General features: G+C 40.9%; 1 protein-coding gene across 1 annotated transcript; it reads right to left on the bottom strand.

Annotated features, from left to right (window-relative positions):
• Positions 1–120: 120 nt before the first annotated feature.
• On the bottom strand, positions 121–18,507 carry LOC103375564 (chondroitin sulfate N-acetylgalactosaminyltransferase 1). The gene is made up of 7 exons (XM_008305873.1): positions 18,495–18,507; positions 18,137–18,353; positions 15,968–16,069; positions 5,435–5,613; positions 4,529–4,623; positions 4,229–4,310; positions 121–1,167 (listed from the first exon to the last, which is right to left on the bottom strand). The coding sequence occupies exons 1-7, from the start codon at positions 18,505–18,507 to the stop codon at positions 872–874; spliced, it is 984 nt and encodes a 327-aa protein (XP_008304095.1). The 3' UTR covers positions 121–871.
• Positions 18,508–20,445: the final 1,938 nt, after the last annotated feature.

Consider the following 20,445-nt stretch of genomic DNA (forward strand, 5'->3'; position numbering starts at 1 on the left):
ACTGATTGTTCACTGATTGTTCAGCCACATGCAGTTCACCTTTCGTCCACTAGGTGGCTCCGTTTCCCCGCATATGAAACCTGTGGGGAGGTTCAGTTCTTACTGGTTGTAAGAAAGAGACAGTGTCCAGGTTTTATTCACAGAAGGCACAAGGTTACAGTTCAGAATGAGGCTCCATGCTTTGTTCTAAAATGCTTTAAAAGGATTTTAAATTACAGACGGATGATCCAAGAGATCTGTGGAGTCATATCCAACAAACCTCCACTTTAGTTGTGCAGATCCGTGCCTCGAGCAGTTCAGTCTGGTTGAATTGATTGTTTCTTGATGTTGAGTTCTTATAAAGTAACAAAAAAGTCTTCACATTTTTCATTTAAGGAATAGTTTGGGGAACTACCCATCTGATTTCTAGCTGAGCGTTAGATAAGAGTGACGCCTCTCGTATCTGAGCCTACATCTGGGGACAGTTAGCTTAGCTTAGCATAGAGACTGAAGACAGGGAGAAGCCACTTAGCTGGTTCTGTCTAAAGGTTAAAAAATATCTTGGTCATTGTTTTGTTCAGTATTTCAGCTCTCAGCAAGAACAGTCAGACATATAATCACAAATAACATCACAAGTTGTCATTTCACACTTTGGATTAATTAACGAGTAGGCAGATTTTACTTTATTTTTTTTAACATTTTGACAGAACTAGAACCTGTTTCTTCTTGTTTCCAGACTTTGTGCTAAGCTAAGCTAACCATCCTCATCATGTCACTTCACATTTTTAGCATCTTTGCATCTAAATCTCGGCTAGAAAGCAAATAATGAAGTGAAATGAAGTTGTGATCAGCCTGCTCTGTTTTAACTGATTGCAGTCGCAGCTCTGCGGCCTCATGTCTTCTTGGGGTTGGAGTTTTGCTGTTGCTTCTGCTTGCGGAGGTGAGCTTCGATCTCGTGCCTGAAGAAGAGCATCCCCAGCTGACCGTGCGAGGCCTCGTTCATGGCCTTGGACTGCATGCACATGCGGTACTGGTCGGGAGGGAGCTCATCGGCGCAGTGCTTCTCGTGCCACAAGTGGAACAAACCTCGCGACGGCGCTCGGACCACCAGGAGGTTGCTGTGGAGGTACTTTCTGTAGAGGTGGACGTCTTCTCCACCCCAACCTTTGATGTCGATGTCAAAACCTCCTGAGAGGAGAGACCGAGAACATCAGAGGACGTGTTGTTATGTAATGTGTAGATTCAAATCCTCTTCCTACACAAACTATTTCCTCAGCATTTCTGTTTTCAGTGCTGTGTTCGCTTCCTTTTAACAGATGCTGATTATGAACCCTCATTAGTTTGCAGCATGTGATCATAATCGCTGTCTGGCCTGTTTCTTCTTGAGGGGGCAGTGAAGAGATTTTGGACTGATTCTGTGCGCTGGAAAACAGTTTTTTTGACCAGGCGTGTTAAAACATGCATCTTTTAGATGTCTGAAGTATTCATGCCAGCTTTCTCTTGCTCTTTGTCTCCCTGCAGTTTTATTTTGATTATGCCGTCTGTCTCTGTCTCCCCTTTTTTTAACTCAAGCTGCAGGGCTAAACAGAGATAAGACAGATATTTGAGCATGACGGATGACTTGTTCATTGTTTTTGCGTGCACACTCATGGCCTAAAAACATATTCCAGGTCTAGTGAAGACCAGAAACCATCACGACTAAATGATGTTTTTAAAGGAGTAGTTAGGAATTTTGGGAAAACATAATTTATTCCTCGTTAGCTCAGCATAAAGAGCGGAAACAGCCATAAACAGCTCATTTGACTCTGTGTAAAGGTTGAAGAATCTGCTAACCTCTCAAATGAACTAAACCACATCTTGTCATAAATAAATACATATATATTTAGAATTATGTTGATCTTCAAAGATAATCTTGAATTACAGTGTGCTCGTTAGTGAGCTTCAGGCTGCATCCACAGGAGATCTGGTACATTTTCATTTTAAAATGCATAACTTGTACGCCTGGCGTCCACACTCCATTGGCAATTCAGGACTTCTAAACCAGACACTTTTGGACATGCTGGGTGGAAAACTAAGCCCATTGCATTGTGGGCTGGATGGGCAGAAACAGTCTTTTGGAAACGATGACACACACCAGTGTTCACTTTCTGACTGGCTCTTATCACTTACCACATGTTGTCGTGGCTATCGTGCTATCATGGGACACTTCCCTGGAAGAAAACTGACTGCTACTGGTTTCTTTAACATAGATAACGACTTACAAGTCTTCCGACATGATCTGTGTGTGGTTGTGTAATATGCATTTTCAGGCATGTTAGCACGCACTGAGAATATTTCTGAAAGTGAGATAAAACAGTTGGACGGACAGAGATGGTTTATGTTTCAAAATCCGTTTTAAAGTGAACGTGTTAATAATGAAGATTGTTTCTGAGTCCCTGTGCCGAGGACTGATGCACACTTTGAAGGCAGACAGAGGAGGCACATGCGATTCTATTTATACAATGCTGCTATTTTGCCCCTTATATCCAACACAGAAAAACACACAGGCATGGATTTTTCTGAAAGACTGTCCCGTTGCTGTTTTTTCTAGGCTACAAATTGGACTGTAGCATCAATGTGAATATCCCTGAGGTATTCTGAGCACAGCGGTTAGACAGCACAGGATTTCTGGAGAGTTTAGAGTTCTCTGCTGTGTTTGGGTACCTTCGATGAAAGTGCGTCTGCGCAATTACTTCAATTATACCTGTTTTAATGATGGAGATAAAGGTGTGGATGATGTAGAATCTCCTGACACAGCCGCTTCACTTTCCTAGATACGTGCAATCAGCAAGTTTCCACTGTGCAGACACAGATTTTACACGTCTGCACGTTCATTGCAGACTTGGGGGGATGATGAAATTTACAATACGTGTAGCTTTGCAGACCCTTGTGGACACATGAAGGAGGAGAGCCTAAATTGGACTTGGCATGGTTGGCTCGGACGTGACATGGCTTGTTTCCATACAGCTTTGTTTTACGTCTGTGATTACATATGATATTTGGACTACGTTACCTAGTGTTCAATGCAAGGAAATACATTTCTTTATGTAGGGATGGAAACTTTATTACAGCAGCAGGTAAGAGTTTTTTGCCATCCAGTTTTTTACCACAACAAAATCAGGACCAGTGATGCATGATGAGAAATATGTGAGGGGCAAGCTTGCTAGGTGTGTAGCCAACAAACTACAAAAACTAGCCAACGAGCTTCTTTTTAATTATACTTAATTTCACTGTAAACATACTAAAGCAACTGGAAAGACTAATTTGGTTTCTAACTTCCTGGCAGACAGTGTGGTCAAGTTCACATTTTTTTTCAATTGCTCAAGGCAAAAGCTGGACCAGAAAAAAACGGAAGGAGGAGTTTCGCAAACGCGTCGTGACTCACATGTGCTCACGGAGCTGCGGGAAAAGGAGCCGTTAGAGGTGCTGCTTGGCAGACTGTTGCTACCTTTCAACGAAGCCAAGCTAACTGTTTTTGCAAGATGCTGCTTGCTGAAGCTAAACACTGACTGCACAGACATAACAGCCGAATCAATCTTCTCTTTGTTTATTTATTTGGTTCCCCAGGGGTAAACATAAATAAATACATGTACTTGCATATAACCCTCAGCGAGAAAGTGAGTAAGCGTCTCCCCAGAATGTCAAAACTATTTCTTTAAAGCCATCTTCTGGCCTTGGAGCTGTGCTTTACACTTCAGTACAGTTGAGAGTGAATATTGTGCATGCCCTTGTGTGTGTGTTTGCAGGAACAAACTATTAACTCCACTGTGGCCTCTAATTGATGACACTTTGGAGGGGAACTAAATTGATGTAAATCTGTCTTGAGAGCCAATATTCCTTGCCCAATATACAGATGGAGCGGACACGGGGCGGTGAGATATGCTAATATATGCTGCTGCTGCTCAGAGCCGTTCTGTGCATAATAATATCATAAAATCTCCTCCCTGTTAAGAAAAGTAATGCGATACTGAACCATTTGTGTTCTGATGTTTTTCATGTCCATTAAGCTATGGCACCATTAGAGGAGCAGTGTGCCTATTTTTGTAGCCGCTGAAGTAGCTCATTTTTACCCTGCATTATGTAACGCCTCTACACAGATAATCAACCCCCGGGAGCAACTGTTTATGAATTCCTGCATTGCTAAGATTTCATGATGGGCGTGAGTGCGGTACGTGTCGTGCTGTGACTGTTGTTATTCTGTTATATTTACCTATGTTGATGAAGTCAGACCTGTATTGGCATGTCATTCCGAAACCAAAATCCCTCCAGAAGCCTGTGTCTTTCTTGATCACCTGCGGGGGGAAAAGAACTGAGCGTTAGAGCTTATGAAAAGAAGTGTATCTTTTCAACACACACACAGGAGGATTTGTACACTTCACAGCAGGGGAAGGGAAATATTTCTAAACCTCTTAGAAACGTCGCACCACACTGAGTACGGTATTTTCCACAAGTGACTCGCTCGGCGTTTGAAAAAGAGAAAGGAGAAGATAGATTTGATTGTGCATCTTACCAGCTGTTGCTCCACAGGTGGGACGTGCTCGGGACTTCCGTAGATCAGAGTGGGGTTGTATTGACTGAATAACACCGGGTAGAACACCTTTTTCCCTGAGATGCACACAGCGGAGTCAGACAATTCAGCTGTGACGAGCGCTGAAAGCCAGTTTAACATAGCAATAGGTTTCACTTGATCGTCTTTAATTAGATTTTGAACATCTACAAATATGCTTTGACCCGCTATAATACTAATGTCACCACTTGGAATTACTTTCAAGATCAAGACAATGATGTAAAAGAAACCATCACAGCGTCACGCACTACACTGATGGGATTCACATTATACATCTCCTGATTGTATTTACGGCCCGTCTGAACTCAATACTTTAAACTTAATACGTCTCTAATTATACTCAGTCTTGTCTGAACTCGATTTTTCCCCACATATGAGCATTTGAAGTAGTCTGTTTCTCCTTAATGTAGATTTTATTTCAATTAAATATATCTTTAATTATATTTCTGCATATCTCAGATGAATCAAAAACCAATCACAGGTACCAATAATTTCCCAGGCCTGGGATAAATAAAGTATTTTTCTATTCTAAGTCTACCTGAACCTGCAACAGTGCACTTATGGCTTGTCATAATTCTTTAGATAGTCATGCAAGTCCTGAAAAAAGAATCTCTGCAAGCTGTTTTAACCCAAAAAAGGGTCTAACTGACAATTCCTCCTTGCATTTCTACTTTTATTTTAAATTCATTTTGACTATTTAAGTCAGATTTCTATTCAACATATCTCCAAACAGTTTTTGCAAAGTAATTAGAGACACCTGAAACTGAAGTTTTGACTAGTCATAAATGCCTTTCTCGTATCTTCAATGTAAGTCCTGTCAGTCTTTTCAGTGTGTGTGCAGCATCTCACCGGGTTGCGTGTTGAGTCGGCAGGTGTTGAGGAAGTCGGCGTTGAAGTAAATGTCCACGTCACAGAAGAACAGCAGCACGTTGCCGCCCTTCCAAGCTCGCGCCCCGACGTCTAGACCGCGTCCCCGAGAAAACTCCTCGTCCAGCTGCAGCAGAGTGTAGTTCTTAAAGTTGACCTCCCTTTAAAGGCACAGAGACAAAGAGGTCCATTATCTTTAAGCACAAAAAATGGCATGGCACTTCTGATGAACTCATTTGAGACAAAAGATCTGATTCAAATAAATGAAACTGTTTTTGCAGCAGACGTGGGAGGAGATTACAAAATGATTTGTCTTAAAGCAAGACTTAATTTTATTCAGGATTTTAAACAGTTTCTCTGCTATGATGTTACACAGATTCTTCCCAGAATATCAACATTGCTTACTTTAAATGAGTGTTATTGTTCACTAGTTCCCGCATACCTTGACCTCTATATCTCTCGTTTTATGTATGTATTGCAGCATTAATTATTAGTTTTATGCTAGTATATTTAATATAAGTTAAAGTTGAACTGTTGCTCTGCATCTTTAGTTGACTCCTTTCTCTACTGGCCTTTAATCTTGCTCCTTGAACTTCATGGAACTGAATTTCTCATCTATTATTTTTGTTTCGTTATCATTTTTTATCTGGTTTTATCACTTGGTGGCAATTAGTTTGTTTCTGTTTAACTATTTTATCAGGTAATTATTTTTGGAATGTGCACCACTAAAGTGCAACATGACCTGAAAAGATGAGGGCACGAACCCGCCTCCTGCATTTTTACAAAAACTTGAAGGCTTATCTTGTCAAGGGGTTCTCAAAAATTCCAGCTTAAATAACTTTATTATTCCTAATCCTCCCATTCTGCCTTTTGTGCCTTTAAATTAAAACATAACGACGGCACAAATGGCCCTCCAGAAAGTTCACATCGGTTCACAAACTCTCAGTCTGATTCTCCACAAGCTTCAGCCGGAACCGAAAATTAAGCCCGCTGAAAAACAAAAGCTCCCTCCATCGCTGGCTTTCAAGGCTGTGGTACGAGGAAAGCGAAACAGCTGGATCCAGATGTACACAGCTGTGGCTTTTCCCCTTAACCATAACAATTCACACAGTTAGTGACTAATCCTTTACTCATGCACAGACACATACACAAACTCTCTCTCACACACACACACACACATGCATTGACGTCGGATAAAGGCTAGTGAGGAAAAACTGGTTCACATGTCTCACTCTGAAGCAGAACAAACAGGATCTAACCTCCTCCTTGGTTCGTGTGATGTTGGGTAACACAACACATGGAAAACAGTGGACAGGGGGGCAGGTACACAGAGGCAGACACACACAGCTTTGTTAAAAGGAAACCGGGATGACCAGAGGAGACATTTCGCCTGAGGCAGCTTGAATCATGCTCCCCACATCTCCATCTCTTTGCTGTTTTTGTGTGTGTGAATAGTGTGTATCAGTGTATTTATTCATGTGTTTCGCTGTGTAAAAGCCTTTGTCTCGCTTCCATCCTTTCAGCCTCTCCCATAAATAAGGCATAATGAAACCTTTTCATCCACTGAATCCCAGAGAAACATAAACATGACACCAGTTACGAGCATCTTTTTCTTGTGTCTGAACAACAACTCCGGCACAAACAGCATCTTCTGATGGCTTCAAACGGCGAGTGAAATCTTCAGTAAAATTACAAGACGTCTGGGAGTACCTGCCCACATGTGCTGTCGGTCAGCAGGTACGTCAATGAACAGTCTCCGTGTCTGTCTGCAGTTTATAAATTCAAACAGAGTCGGTTTGTTTCAAAGTCTGCACAGAGTCCCAGGAGAGGTGGACCCACCCGCTGGCACTAAACTGTCCACAGATGGCAGAGACGGAGAACAATAGCTCTGTTTGTCTCTAACAATGCTAATGCAACACCAGTTGATTCAGCTTTCATTCTAATGGGAAAAGAAGCTCATTTGTCAGAGATGAAGAGGAACAGTAAATTTCTAAGAGGAAAATCTGAATGACTCAGTGAGCAAATATATGCTTATTCATTGCAAACAAAGCAGACAATATCAAATTAAGATGTTATGTGGTTTGCTTTATGTCCTCCCTCTTTTATTTCCTTCTGTTTTAAAGGAACAATTTAACATATTAGGGCTCACGCATATTTGCTTTCTTCCTGAGTTTAACGGGAAGATTGATCCATTTTACATCCATTTCCTTCAGGTTGGGGTGACAGCAGCCTACAGAGGTCGCTCCAGATGTCCCTCTCACCAGCAGTGTTTTCCAGCTCCTCCAGGGGGATCTCCAGGCGTCCCAAGGCCAGATGAGATATGTAATCCCTCCTGTGAGCGCTAGGTCTCCGGCAGGGTCTCCTCCCGGTTAAATATGCTCGGAAAACCTCCAAAAGAAGACGACCCAGAAAGCATAAAAATAGGATGCCTGAACCACCTCAGCTGGCTCCTTTCAGTGTGAAAGCTGCAGAGACTCCGAGCTCCTCGCCAACTTTAAAACCCCCTTGAGACATGCTTTCCTTTCCTTTAACCTCACTGCAACTTAGCATGTTGGCTTCATGTCTGAAACAGAGCCCGGGTAACTTTTATACTTGTTATGCCACCTTACTAGGTCAGACCTGGTACCATTTCTGTATCACTGTGAAGGCAGCACAAGCATAGGTGACAGTACGTTGAGTTGTTTGAAGTGATTTTCCACATTTTAGCACCAATTTGCCAGACAGTTTCACATCTATTACAAACTGAAATGTCCATTAAAAGAAAGCTTGACTGCAAAGACAATACAACCACTCAGATTTATGAGATCTAGCAATAATAAATGGAATCAAAGTTTGGGCAAAATGTTAGCGAGAGCTGAAGTTCAGTTTGTTGCTTCCTGCCGTTTGTAGGAGTCTTTCCTCTGAATGTATTAAAAACCTACAGCATCAGACAGCAAGATCCATATCAGTCTCTCAAAGGACAGAGAGTAAACGCAGTTACTATATTAAGTACTTATAAATCTAAATTATCCCGACATGGAGTGAGGACTGATCAAGATCGAACAGCAAGTCACACTGTGTACCTTTTTTTTTTTTTTTTTTTTAACCTGCCGTCTCACAGAGTCACAGTTTATAAGATGCATTCAAACCAGTTGGTACGTAGCGGCCATCCTCAGGTTGAATCCCAAACTCATCCCAGCTGTCGGGACATTTTACTTACTGTTTGTGAAGCAGTAATTAGATTATCCCCACACATGGCCAGAATTATAACTGTTTAGTCAAATCATAAATAAACTAGGTTATTAGTTGTTTGGCCTGTTGGAAAAGCTTCGTCTTAGTTCAGATGTAGTCTTTTGTTTATTAGTGGATGTATTCTACAGCAGTGGATGTACTGGCCAATCTTGCTTGTAAGACTAGTATTGTGCAAGTGTTGTGGCTTTCTCCATCACCGTTGTGTGTCTCAACACAGCCGTGAGAAAAATTTATGTAAACCTGACCTTTGTCTGAATGACAGAACGCTGCGACATTAACAGATTGATGAAGCAGCAAAGTTGCATATCTAATATCTGAAGAGGGCTTAAGGCTGAGTTTTGAAGCTCATACCTGTACACTAAATATAAAGCAGAAGCCAGCAGTCGGTTAGCTTAGCTTAGCATAAAGAGTGGAAACAGAGGAAAAGTATGAAATCTACCTTTGAGCACCTGAAATCATTTTTGGACTCAACACTGACTATTACTTTACTAATTAATCTGTACAATGTAAAAGTGACTATTTTACACTTTACATACTTAAATAGAAGCATTTAATAGAATAAAGCACTTTGTGACTTTTGTCTGGGAAAAGCGCTTTATAAATAAATTTTACTTACTTACTTACTTACTTACTTAAATAGCAAAATTCAGTGTGTCTGTTCATGGATTTCAGAGGTTTTGGTAGCAAGTTTGGCTACTTTTTGCAACAGCCTTTATGCTAAGCTAGACTAAACTGAGTGGCAGTAGTTGTGAGTGCCAGAAAACTTATCTAACTTTCAAATTGGTGCATTTCCCCTGATTGTGAACAGATTTCTGGAGTCTTGTTTTATATTTCTGCACAATTAAGTGAGATTATTTCTATGTTTGCGGCATGTTTGGGCCCGAAAAACTAAAACACCATGACTTCAACTGCAACTGAATTGATCTAAATCTATCTTGAAAATAAATATTCCTCACTGAGATGGAGAGGATATTCACAATAGAAAAATAAAATGCTAATAAACGGTATTGCTGTAAGACTCTAGCCACCTATCTCTTAGCTATACCGGCTTCATCCTGTAGAGGGTTGTATAGCCAATGGATGAATGATCTGCTTTAATACTTGAAGCAGAGAAAACTGGCTATGTACAAAATTTTTAAAAATCAGACTGCTGGCTTAAGTTGTTTGTACAAACAAGATGTAACACAATAATTAGTAAGCTTAAGGGGTGCGAATTGGCAGATTTTACCCTTGCACAGAGCCAGACTTGTTATTTTACTCTCTTTTCAGTCTGTGTGCTAAACTAAGCCAATTGTGTCCTGAGCAAATGTATGTTTTGAAAGACATGTAGTTTTAAATAATTCATTAGCAGATTTATGGTGGTGATAATTTCCTGATTACCAATAATGTTTAGGGGAAAAGGCGATTGTCTCTATTTCCAGAGAGCCAAATCTCTATTCATCGTGGTAAGTGCTTGGTGTGTGTGTGTGTGTGCAGGTCTGAGCGCATTAGCGGTTTAAATAATGCTCACAGGCATTTGTGTGTGTGGGTGTGTGGGTGTGTGTGTGTGTCGCCTAAATGCAAGACCAAAAATATGAACGCAGGCACAGGCGCCACTGTTGTGTCAAGTGGACTCCACTTAATCCGCACAATCCTTGTTTTCTAAATTACTTTTTACATCCCGCTATTTTTCTTCCATCTAACCCACAGGCAGCAGCCCCCTTTTTATGGCCGAAAATAGTCAATTTGTTTACTGTAGGCGTGATGGCTGGTACCTAGTAGCAGCTAAATTGTTGAAATTGTGTCAGAGTGAGAAGCCTGTAAAGAGCTATCCTGTTGTGTCTCAGCAGCAGGTCTGATCCTGTTAGTTCTGCTCAGTCAGGACAGGGAGGGGAGGACTGACTGCAAACATGGTGTTTGCTGAATACAGTCTTGACTATAAGCTCCTCATATGTGGCCACAGTCGGGCTTCTTTTCATCCTCGACGCTTTTATACGACACAAGGGAGGCCCGCTTGCTTTTTAGTCATGCAAGCAGTATGGCGCTATGGATGGCAATGTCCTTTGGTTCACCACTTTGGTTGGGCTGAAAAACCTAATAAGTATTGGATGGATCGCCAAACTGTGTACAGACATTCATGGTTCCCAGAGGACAAACCCTACTGACTTTGATGATTTACCAACGACCACCATGAAGCTGACAGCTGTGGTTAGGAGGTGGGAAATCTCCATGAAATTTGGCACAGATATTTAGGTTCTTCTACGGATAACTTTGTTTTTTTTAATTTGTCATTTAATGGAGGCGTATGCCTGCTACACTAGAAAATGAAAAACAGATCATTATCAAGCTATAACATGAACAGTGTATTATTATAATGAGATTTTTCCCTTTATGAAAAGATATTTTCATGTGATTATGGCATAAACTTGTCATACTACAACAATTAACGTTCCTTGTAACAAAATACTGTATGTTTTTATAAAGTTAAATGCTTCAAGTTATAACAAGATAACTTATTGACTTATTTATATACGTACAGGAAGTGTAAATTGAGAAATATGGCTCATGTTTACAAGTTAATTCAACCTTTTGTTTGAGCTGAAAGATGGCAAGATCCTGCTGTTATTGAGCACAATGGATGAATCTGGATAATACTGTGACATGTATGTATATACAATATGATGTCTGTATCATCCTTTGTGTAACAAGAAAATGCAGCATGCAAGCAAAGTCTTTTTTTGAGTTAGAGAAAAAGTTCCAAAAAAATGACATTCTGTTGCTCTGGTAAGAAGAAGAATTTCATTTTGACAATTGAGTTAAAAAAGTTTTTGAGCTGTTTAACTGGTGACAAAGTCTTAACCACTGACTTAAATCTACACTTCAGTCAGGAAATGCCACAGATGACAAAATAAATAAGCGGCTAGATTCTGGCGTGTCTGCTAAAAACGTTTCCAGGCTCTTAAATGTCCACAGCTCCTCTATTTGTTGTCAAAGAAATCATTTGGATGGACGAGTCCAACGACGTGGGGCAACATTCCACAAATTACCATCAATAACCTCGTTAACTTTGTGCGTCACAGATGTGTCGCACTACGCAATGCAGAAAGTGGACACCCTGACTTGATTTTTCTGCTTTATGACCCCACTCTCAATGGGCCCAAAATAATTTCCATTTGAGTCGCACTTAGTTGTTTTATGACGTCCATTCTGTTGTAAAGATGCCATTTGTTGGCAAAACAAATACTAATTCCAATGCTAAAAACAACAGACTTTGACAAAATATTCAAAGTTGTCTTTTTGTTCAGTGTAGTATATTGTTATAAGGTGGAAATATGTTTTTACAACGACAACATTTTCACACTGTAACATGATATTGATCTGTCAGCTGCCTCTTTCTGGTCAAACACTCTGCTTAACGACCAAACACCTGCAAAACTAAGAACATCCCCATCAGCCGCAGCTGCTGTTTTGCGCTCAGCCTTGGCTCGGCTTCACAGAGCGTCCAGCACGGCTGCAGACTCCGAGCTGCAGACTCCGAGCTGCTTCCATTTACTCATCATCTCTCAGTATTTTCTGATGCAGCAAAGCCAGTCAGCAGCTGTCTTCTACCTGAGAATTTCTTGTACCTGCGGTGAATTTCAAATGACTCCTAGTTCATGTTTGGCGGTCACCTGTCCGCTGTTCACAGAGCGAGGAAACCTGGCGTTACGCTCTCTGGACAATTGTACATGAGGAAAAAAAATAAAAAATCTCGCGCTTCACAGAGAGCTGGGGAATAAGCAGTTGACGTACGTAATAGAGAGGTAAGCACAGGCCATAAAAAATGTAGACTTGTGATGACTCCCTGGCTGAGCCCTCAGGCAAGACAGCTACAAGTTAATAACGCAGAGTAATTTGCTGAATGGGTCTGTAATGGCGATCTGCAAAGGAACATACTCTCTTCAGAATGAATATTGGATAGCTTTCAAGCTCATCTATGATTTGGACTTCATTTCATCCACTCATAATCTTCTCTCAATCAACTTGTGCTCGGCGTTATCCTCTGGTTTCCTGCAGAGCTGTCAGAGGCGCTTCAGAGCACTGCTGACCTGTCTGTGAACTAAATGAAATACCACAAATTACGACAGGCAAGTAGCTATACGGTAGAAAGACAGGAGAAAAGTTGGAGTTGAAGGAGTGACCCCATCCGATGTATCTTTGCCTGTTCACATTTCTGGTCTCTCTAATCTTCGTCCAATTTCCTACATTTTTTTTCCAGGTTAGCTGGCCTCTCCCATCTTATCTTTACACCTCACATCTAACTTCCTCTCCCACTGTTTTCCCCTCAGCTATCGTCTCCCTTCTGCGGCCGAAACGCAGCAATTATTCATATGTATCGACTGGTATCTCCTTAGAACAGATCACTCATTCTTCTCCCTCCTTCACACACAATCTCCCTCACGCTCGCTCACTATCTGCTTCTCTCCTCTCTATCTCGTGTTGTTTTGAGTCATTATTCTTCAGCATGTACGGCTCTGAAACTTACATGCCCCCCCGATGGTTTGAGTCTGAGTTCACGCTTTGAAGTGGGGATGTGTAAGAGATATATCTCAAAGTACAGCAGCTGAGTCTCTCTATTTTAAACAACATCCCTGGTGTCTGGGAGAAAAAAAAGCTTGAAGACTGAGGCCCTGATTTTCTGGAGCACTGCTTCTTTTTTTTTCTTTTTTTTTTGTGCCTAGTTTCTGTTTATTTTAGCTTTTGATACAGTAAAATGGTTTGGTTTTAGATAAATACCCTCACATAATTATCACCTGGAGTGTGAATGTAATGTGATTTAAAAAAAAAAAAAAAAAGACAAATAGCTAGGGGTTATTTGTGAGCAGACGCAAACTAAACCAGTTTGTGGGGGTGAATTTAATTTGTTGGAAGGGCAGCGCGGAATCTTATCAGCCACTAATGATGGCAACACTGCTGCGAAGAGATATTGACTTGTTTTGGGAATTAAGATGTGTGTGTGTGTGTGTCGACTCTCATTTGAACCGTATCGTTGTGAGAAGCAATTGAGTTTTACACTTTCAGAGAACCGGCCGGTCCTCTTCTTTTAAGGTTTGGACTTTCAGGGTTAGGTTGGAAATGGGAATATTTTACCATAAGAACAAAAACAAAATAAGCATTTGCTCAAATTTGCATGCATATGGGAGATGATCAGTCAATTTATTTATATGATTGTGGGAACGGATTAATTCTTTACGCTATTTATAAAGTGAAATGACCGAAAATTGGGTCAATATGACTTCACAAATACAGGGATTGCTTTGTGATTGGTTTTTAGCTGCGGTAGCTGCATGGATTTAAGGATCCCTTTACTTTTTATCCAGCACCATTGTCATGTCATAATTTAAATTTGTCCAGTAATGAATACAGACCTCTTCTGATTAAAAAGCACATTTCTTGTCTTTGTTACAACCTTGTCCATATGGGTTTTTTTTTTTATATGTCTTTCTGCATGACTTTTGGTTTTGCTTCTGGTTCAAACATGTATGACTGAATTACAAGTTGTCATTGTGTAGTTCAGCTTCACAGTGTTTGAGCAGAGTCATAGGTGAGCTGATCTGCTTGAGCTGCATCAAGTGAGGACGGGTGAGTGAATAAATAAATCTGCACAGTCTAGATGAAGCAACAGTAGAGGTACATCTAAGTCATTTTAGGCATGAAGGAATTATTTTCGAAACTTCTAGCTCTGTAACGTTGATACACAGAGATGAACTTTTAGGGATTTAATCTACGACCGAAGAGGGACTTTAAATTCTTCCAAACTGAATGACATTTCCACCGAGCTCAGATGTGCTTTAGGCTTAGAGCTAATCAGTTAATGTGAACCTAAGATGGTCACGGCAGACATTATACCAGCATGTTCTGAGCACAACATTAGTATCAGCTAACTGCAGCCTAACAGACTCACCAGCATGGCTGTCTTTATTAATAATCTGTTTGGTTTATTTTTTAATGTAAATGAAAAAAACAACAACTTTGGGGTCAGTGAGACCAAATTAATGAATTCCTGTGGGATCTAATTTTTAAAGGACTACTAGAATTATTCGTGGCATTTATAGCATCGATAGATAATTATTTAAAACATAATCCTTAGTTGCAGCTGCACACACATGCATGCAACTTCTCCTGTGAGCCTAATAGAGCGGTTATCTGTATCTGTGCCCATGCTGTATGTGTTTGTCTGTTGTGGGTAAAAGATACTAGAAGCGCAGGTAGTTATCTTCGAGTGATGATTCCTATTCATTTTAAACGCAGTCTGACAGCCAGATAAAAGAAAACAGGGGTCCAGAGTTGATTACAGGCAACGATTCTCGCCCAGATATGCTGCTACGTAACTGATGAACACATTGTTAGACTGTGAGAAGAATATAAAAAGACTGAAAAGAGTTCAAAGCAGAACTGCTGCTCTGGGAGAAAAATTACAGGACAGTGTACTTTATTCAACACGCTGCTTTCACTGATTGCACCTCCACTTCAGCTCCAACTGTTTTCCATTCTGTGCGTTTGTCGCACAAGGCTTTTCTCTCATTGCTTTATGAATGCTCCAACACCAAAATCAATGAAATTCCTTATGTTTTTGTGATCTTCTTTTGAATTTGCCGTCTCCACACACCATGTGACACTTCACTTTGAGAGTATGCTGCCTTTTTTTCTTTTTTATCTCCACATTTTCCTCCCAACACAGAGAGACAAAGAGACGCTGTGTGATACTGGAGATAGTCCGACTGATTCAAGGCCGCACAAAAACCTTCGAGGCTGGGAAATCAACAAGCGTCACCATAGCAACCCCCTCAGGGAATCTGCGGCTCAGTCCACAGTGGATCTGACTCTTGATCAGCCGACAGCGATCGTCTCCAGAGGTGTGGGTGTCGAGGTCCATGTGAGAGGGCAGCTTGAGTCAGGGATGATCACAGGCGTGTTGTAATTTATCTGTGCTGGCTGGTGGCTCTCAGCTCCTCAGCATGGGTGGCACACTGCTACATTATTCATCAGACAGATGACTGGCTGTGGCAGGACGCCGAGCCAGGAGGTGTGTGTGTGTTTTGTGCTTGTGTGTCGTGAAAGAGAGACAGATTATAAAAAAAAAAATAAAAAAAATTTGAAGAGAGGTTTGTAGTGCATGTGTGGAAATAGCGAAAAATGTTTTTACGGCGTCTGCGAGAGGGTGCGTGACTGCGGCAGCTTTCGTTTCATTACATAAATTGCATCTCATATTCTGTGTTTGGCCTCTAATTCAAAAATCTGATCTTGGCTGCTGTTCCAACCCACCTGGATGTGTTCTCCAGAGTGCTGCGGACTTCGCTCATCTGCTCTTTCCCAAAATACACCACTGTCAGATGGACTTGGCCGTCCTGACGCACACAGACTTCCCTGTACAGACACACAAACACACAAAGGAAGGGACGTCAGGGATGAAAGCGTAGTCCGAATTAAGAAGTGGGAGGGGGATTGGAGGAAGGAAGAGCGCAGGGTTCAAATAAGGGGTCTGTTTGGATGCTTTAATCCTGCTAATGCTGAAACAATTAGTCAAACTCCGATAACTATTCAGAACAAAAGTACTTGCTGATTTACTTTATATTCTAAAATGTAAGGATTTTCCTTTTTGTTCTGTTTCAGACAGTTATAAATTCAATGTCTTGGGGTTTTGGACTGACACTTGGACAAAACATGAATAAAAAGCTGGTTCTGGTAGATAATTCATGGAGGAATTAATTGAGAGTGAAAATTAACTTAATTTTCAGATATATTCCTGGCTCTTCCCACTGTGGCACATATTAAGGCACAGAGGGAGATTATGTGTGAGTCAAAGAGAGACCAGGTGGAGTTGCCTGAAGGCGCCCTGATGGAGATATGTCAGATATATCACACACATGCTGCAGATAATTCACCCCTCCCACGAGACTCTCGCACATTATGCACAGATGTGAACACACATTTGTCAGACTTTTCCCCAGAAGCACATGGGGGAAATAAATTCTCATAAAAGTCAACTAGATGAGCACAAGATGATTAAAAATGAACTACGTGCAGAGGATACTGAATACTCATGAATAATACAATTTTTTCCTGTCATTATAGAAGCTGTTGTATAAAAGTCTCTCTCTAAATGCCGGCATTATTAAAGTAAATTGATTTTTTGCTAGGATCTGATGAGGCATTCTGCAGTTTGTCACTGGGACCAGAGAGCACAAAAAATCTGTTATAATTATTTTATCATGCAACATTCTCATTTTAAAATCCACAGTTCCTGTCTGCGCAATTTGCAGCTGGTGTGAATACACATTTTATCTCCGCATTCGGCATTTTAGCATCAAAAATGCTGTTATTTTCCAGCCCGACTGTGAATATAGAAATTGTAATAAGCACGCAGTCACTCAATGTTATCATCCCTAAACATTCCCTCACAAATACCAGCGCACATGGTTTCCGTTAGTGCACCTTTAATATGGATGAGCGTAAAGTGTTTGCTCAGCGACTCGCCAAGTCTTTCAAGTAAGTACACTTCTTGCCACGCTGTATATCAACCACTGCTGGTCTGCCCAGGGGGGCACTTTAATGGGCTGCAACACTGCTACTAAGCAGGATTTACCATGTAAAAAGAGCTGTGATAAGCAGCAGCGGGAGCACAATAAATCACAGACATTAAGGAGGACATTTCCTCAACTGATGGTGACTGACTGCAGAGCTGAAACAAGCACGTTTTGCTATTAGTTTCTTTGACTGCTGGTCGCGATATAAATGTGAAATTTAACCAAAGTGACAGAAGTTATTCATTTTATTTTTACCTTTCAGGGCTCTATTAACACAGATACCGACCTTTAGACTGTTTCTTCATCAAAAATCTGTCATGGTTTTGTCTCATTCACATACAAGCTTGGATCTACCAGTGAATAAATCTACACCACGTACTATATTTAAGATGCATGTCAGCTATACTCATCAAAAATAGTACGAAATTACGTTCCTTGTGGTCATGACCTGACTGATTAAAAAACGGAGCTGGGATCTGTACGGACATCTTTATTCATATTCTTGTCATTTAAATCACTCTAAGATTTGTTTACATTCTGATTATGCCTGCCAGCACCAAACTAAATTAACTGATAACACTACACATGCAGTTTCAAAATGTTAATTACATGTTCCTTCTCAAAAAAAAAAAAGAAGAAGAAACCTCTGATGTTAATTTTCTTTCCTCTAATCTCCTCTATTCCTTGTCCTCGTCTGCATGATCACACACTCAAATGTGAGACTGGAATTGAAACTGGGTTTTATAACACCAAGTATCATATTTTCCTGAATTAGTTACGTGTGATGAAGAGAACCAGCATGAATAATTTATTGTGGTGCTTCTGTTTATGTCACGTCGGTTGTCTGACTTGGCAATTAAAAGCTGTAAATACAGTGAGAATCCTAGAAAAGTTCACCAAGCTTCACCTGAAGTTGTGCATGAACTGTTTGAACTTGTCTGTGCGTCTGGACAGCGGGACGATGATGTTGATCGGAACACTGGATGTGTCCACCTTCTCATTTTTCACCTTCATCAGCGGTCCGAAGGGCCGGAAGAGGACCAGACGTTTGAATTCATTACTCGACTCCCCTCTGAAGGTCAGCTCGTACAGTGTCCCTTTGTCCCTCTCTGTGCGAGTGATACCTGATGGGTGAAACACAAAGACATGAACTCGTGACCAAATCAGTGTGAGCCGATAAAATATCTTACGAACTTGCCTAAAGACTGGGGTTTGTGCTAGTTTGCTATATTGCAAAGAGTTGAGAAGCTCAGTATTACAGTTACAGGAAGTCACCATGAATGCCAACATGCAATGTGACATCCTGAAGCAGACCATGATCCCCTCCCTTTGGAAACTGGACTGCAGGGCAGTATGCCAACATGATAACGACCCCAAACACACCTCCAAAACAACCACTGCCTTGCTAAAGAAGATGAGGGTGAATGTGATGGACTGGCCAAGCATGTCTCCACACCTAAACTGTATTGAGCATCTGTGGAGCATCCTCAAACGGAAGGAGGACAAGGTCTCTAACAGCCAAGAGCTCCTTGATATCATCATGGAGGTGAGGAAGAGGATTCCAGTGGTAACTTGTGAAGCTCTGGTGAACTCCATGTCCAAGAGGGTTGAGTCAGTGCTGGAAAATAATGGTAGCCACACAAAATATTGACACCTTGGGCTCAATTTAGATAATTTCACTTAGGGGTGTACTCACTTTTGTTGCCAGCAGTTTAGACATTAATGGCTGTCTACTCAGTTATTTTGAGGGGACAGTAAATTTTCACTGTTATACAAGCTGTACACCGACTACTTTACATTATAGCAAAGTGTCATTTCTTCAGTATTGTCCCATGGAAAGATATAATAAAATATTTGCAAAAATGTGATATACTGCATGTCTGTGTGTTAAATATGAAGCTGCAGCCAAGAGATGGTTGCCATAAAAACTGTTGGTGAAAACAGACATGCTGTGGCTATGTTTGCAATCACGCTCTGTTTACTCCACAGTGGACAACATTAACCGTCACATTTTCTAAGTGTTCGAACTCTTTTTATATTCAGCTCAAAAATTCCACAGAAACTAGTTTCCACAACGTGTACACGCCTTTCTGGAACAATCGCACAATGCAACGTACTGCATTTTATAGAATGACCGCAAACTGTACAAAAGGTGAACAAAGCCATCATGGCATCTCCCGTTGGTTGGCGGGCTACCACCGAGTCTGAAATGTCGCCGTCGCCATCTTGGTCTTGGTAAATCACAAGGCAGCCCAACTATAAAAATGGCCCTGTTTTATTGCCTATTGTACTTTAAATGGGACCATAATTTACAAAATGAGGACCACGCTGTATTCAAAAAGTCTTGAGACTAGCGACTGAGGCCATAAACCAATTAGAAAACATGTGCTGACGTGTCAAATCGAGAGAGAGAAGTAGGGTCGTTATCTCAGACTTCATTCTGCAACCAGAGTCGCTGCCTCCTGCTGGCAGGTAGAAAAACGTAGGTTCAAAGCGCTTGCGAGTTGGCTTCACTTTTACAGACCCAGAGGCTACATCCATCTTTTATGTGCAATCTATGAGAATGACCAATGCACAGCTCAGCAACTGTCAGTGATGACTGAAATGTCAATGCCTATGGCCCTGCCCAAAGGTAAAACAACACTAAGAGTCTAGACAGCCATGCTAGCAGCAATATGAGGCTGTACTTATTCTGGTATTGGACAAAATTAAAAAGTCAAGAATTGGATTCAGCTGAATCATAAATTAGGGGATCAGCAAAACTACCACAAGTCATCACAGGGGGGATATAAATGTCTGTACAAAAGTTATAGAGCAGTGCAGCTAAGATGAAATTGTCCTTTCATTATCTCTAAACCTCATGAATCAACATTTGATTTAGTTCCTATTTTAGCCACAAGTGTAAAAGTCATAAGTTGAGGTTTCTAATTTGTGTACAACCTGCCTCTGTTTTTGTACAGATTAGCCAGGCCAGCTGTTTTCCTCTGCTTCCAGGCTGGCTAACAATCTCCATGCTCTTGCTCTATATTTACTTTATAGATATGAAAGTGGCTTTAATCTTTTCATCTCACACTCGAAAACAAAGCAACCAAGATTTCCCAAAATACCAACCTATTCCTGTAACCATGCGCTGAACTTCTCATAACTTTAGGGGGAGTACTTAAATATCAACACATACACAGAGATGTATGAACATATTATAAATTGACAAATAAA

Source organism: Stegastes partitus, unplaced genomic scaffold, assembly GCF_000690725.1.
Source record: "Stegastes partitus isolate 25-593 unplaced genomic scaffold, Stegastes_partitus-1.0.2 Scaffold2668, whole genome shotgun sequence".
NCBI lineage: Eukaryota > Metazoa > Chordata > Actinopteri > Pomacentridae > Stegastes > Stegastes partitus.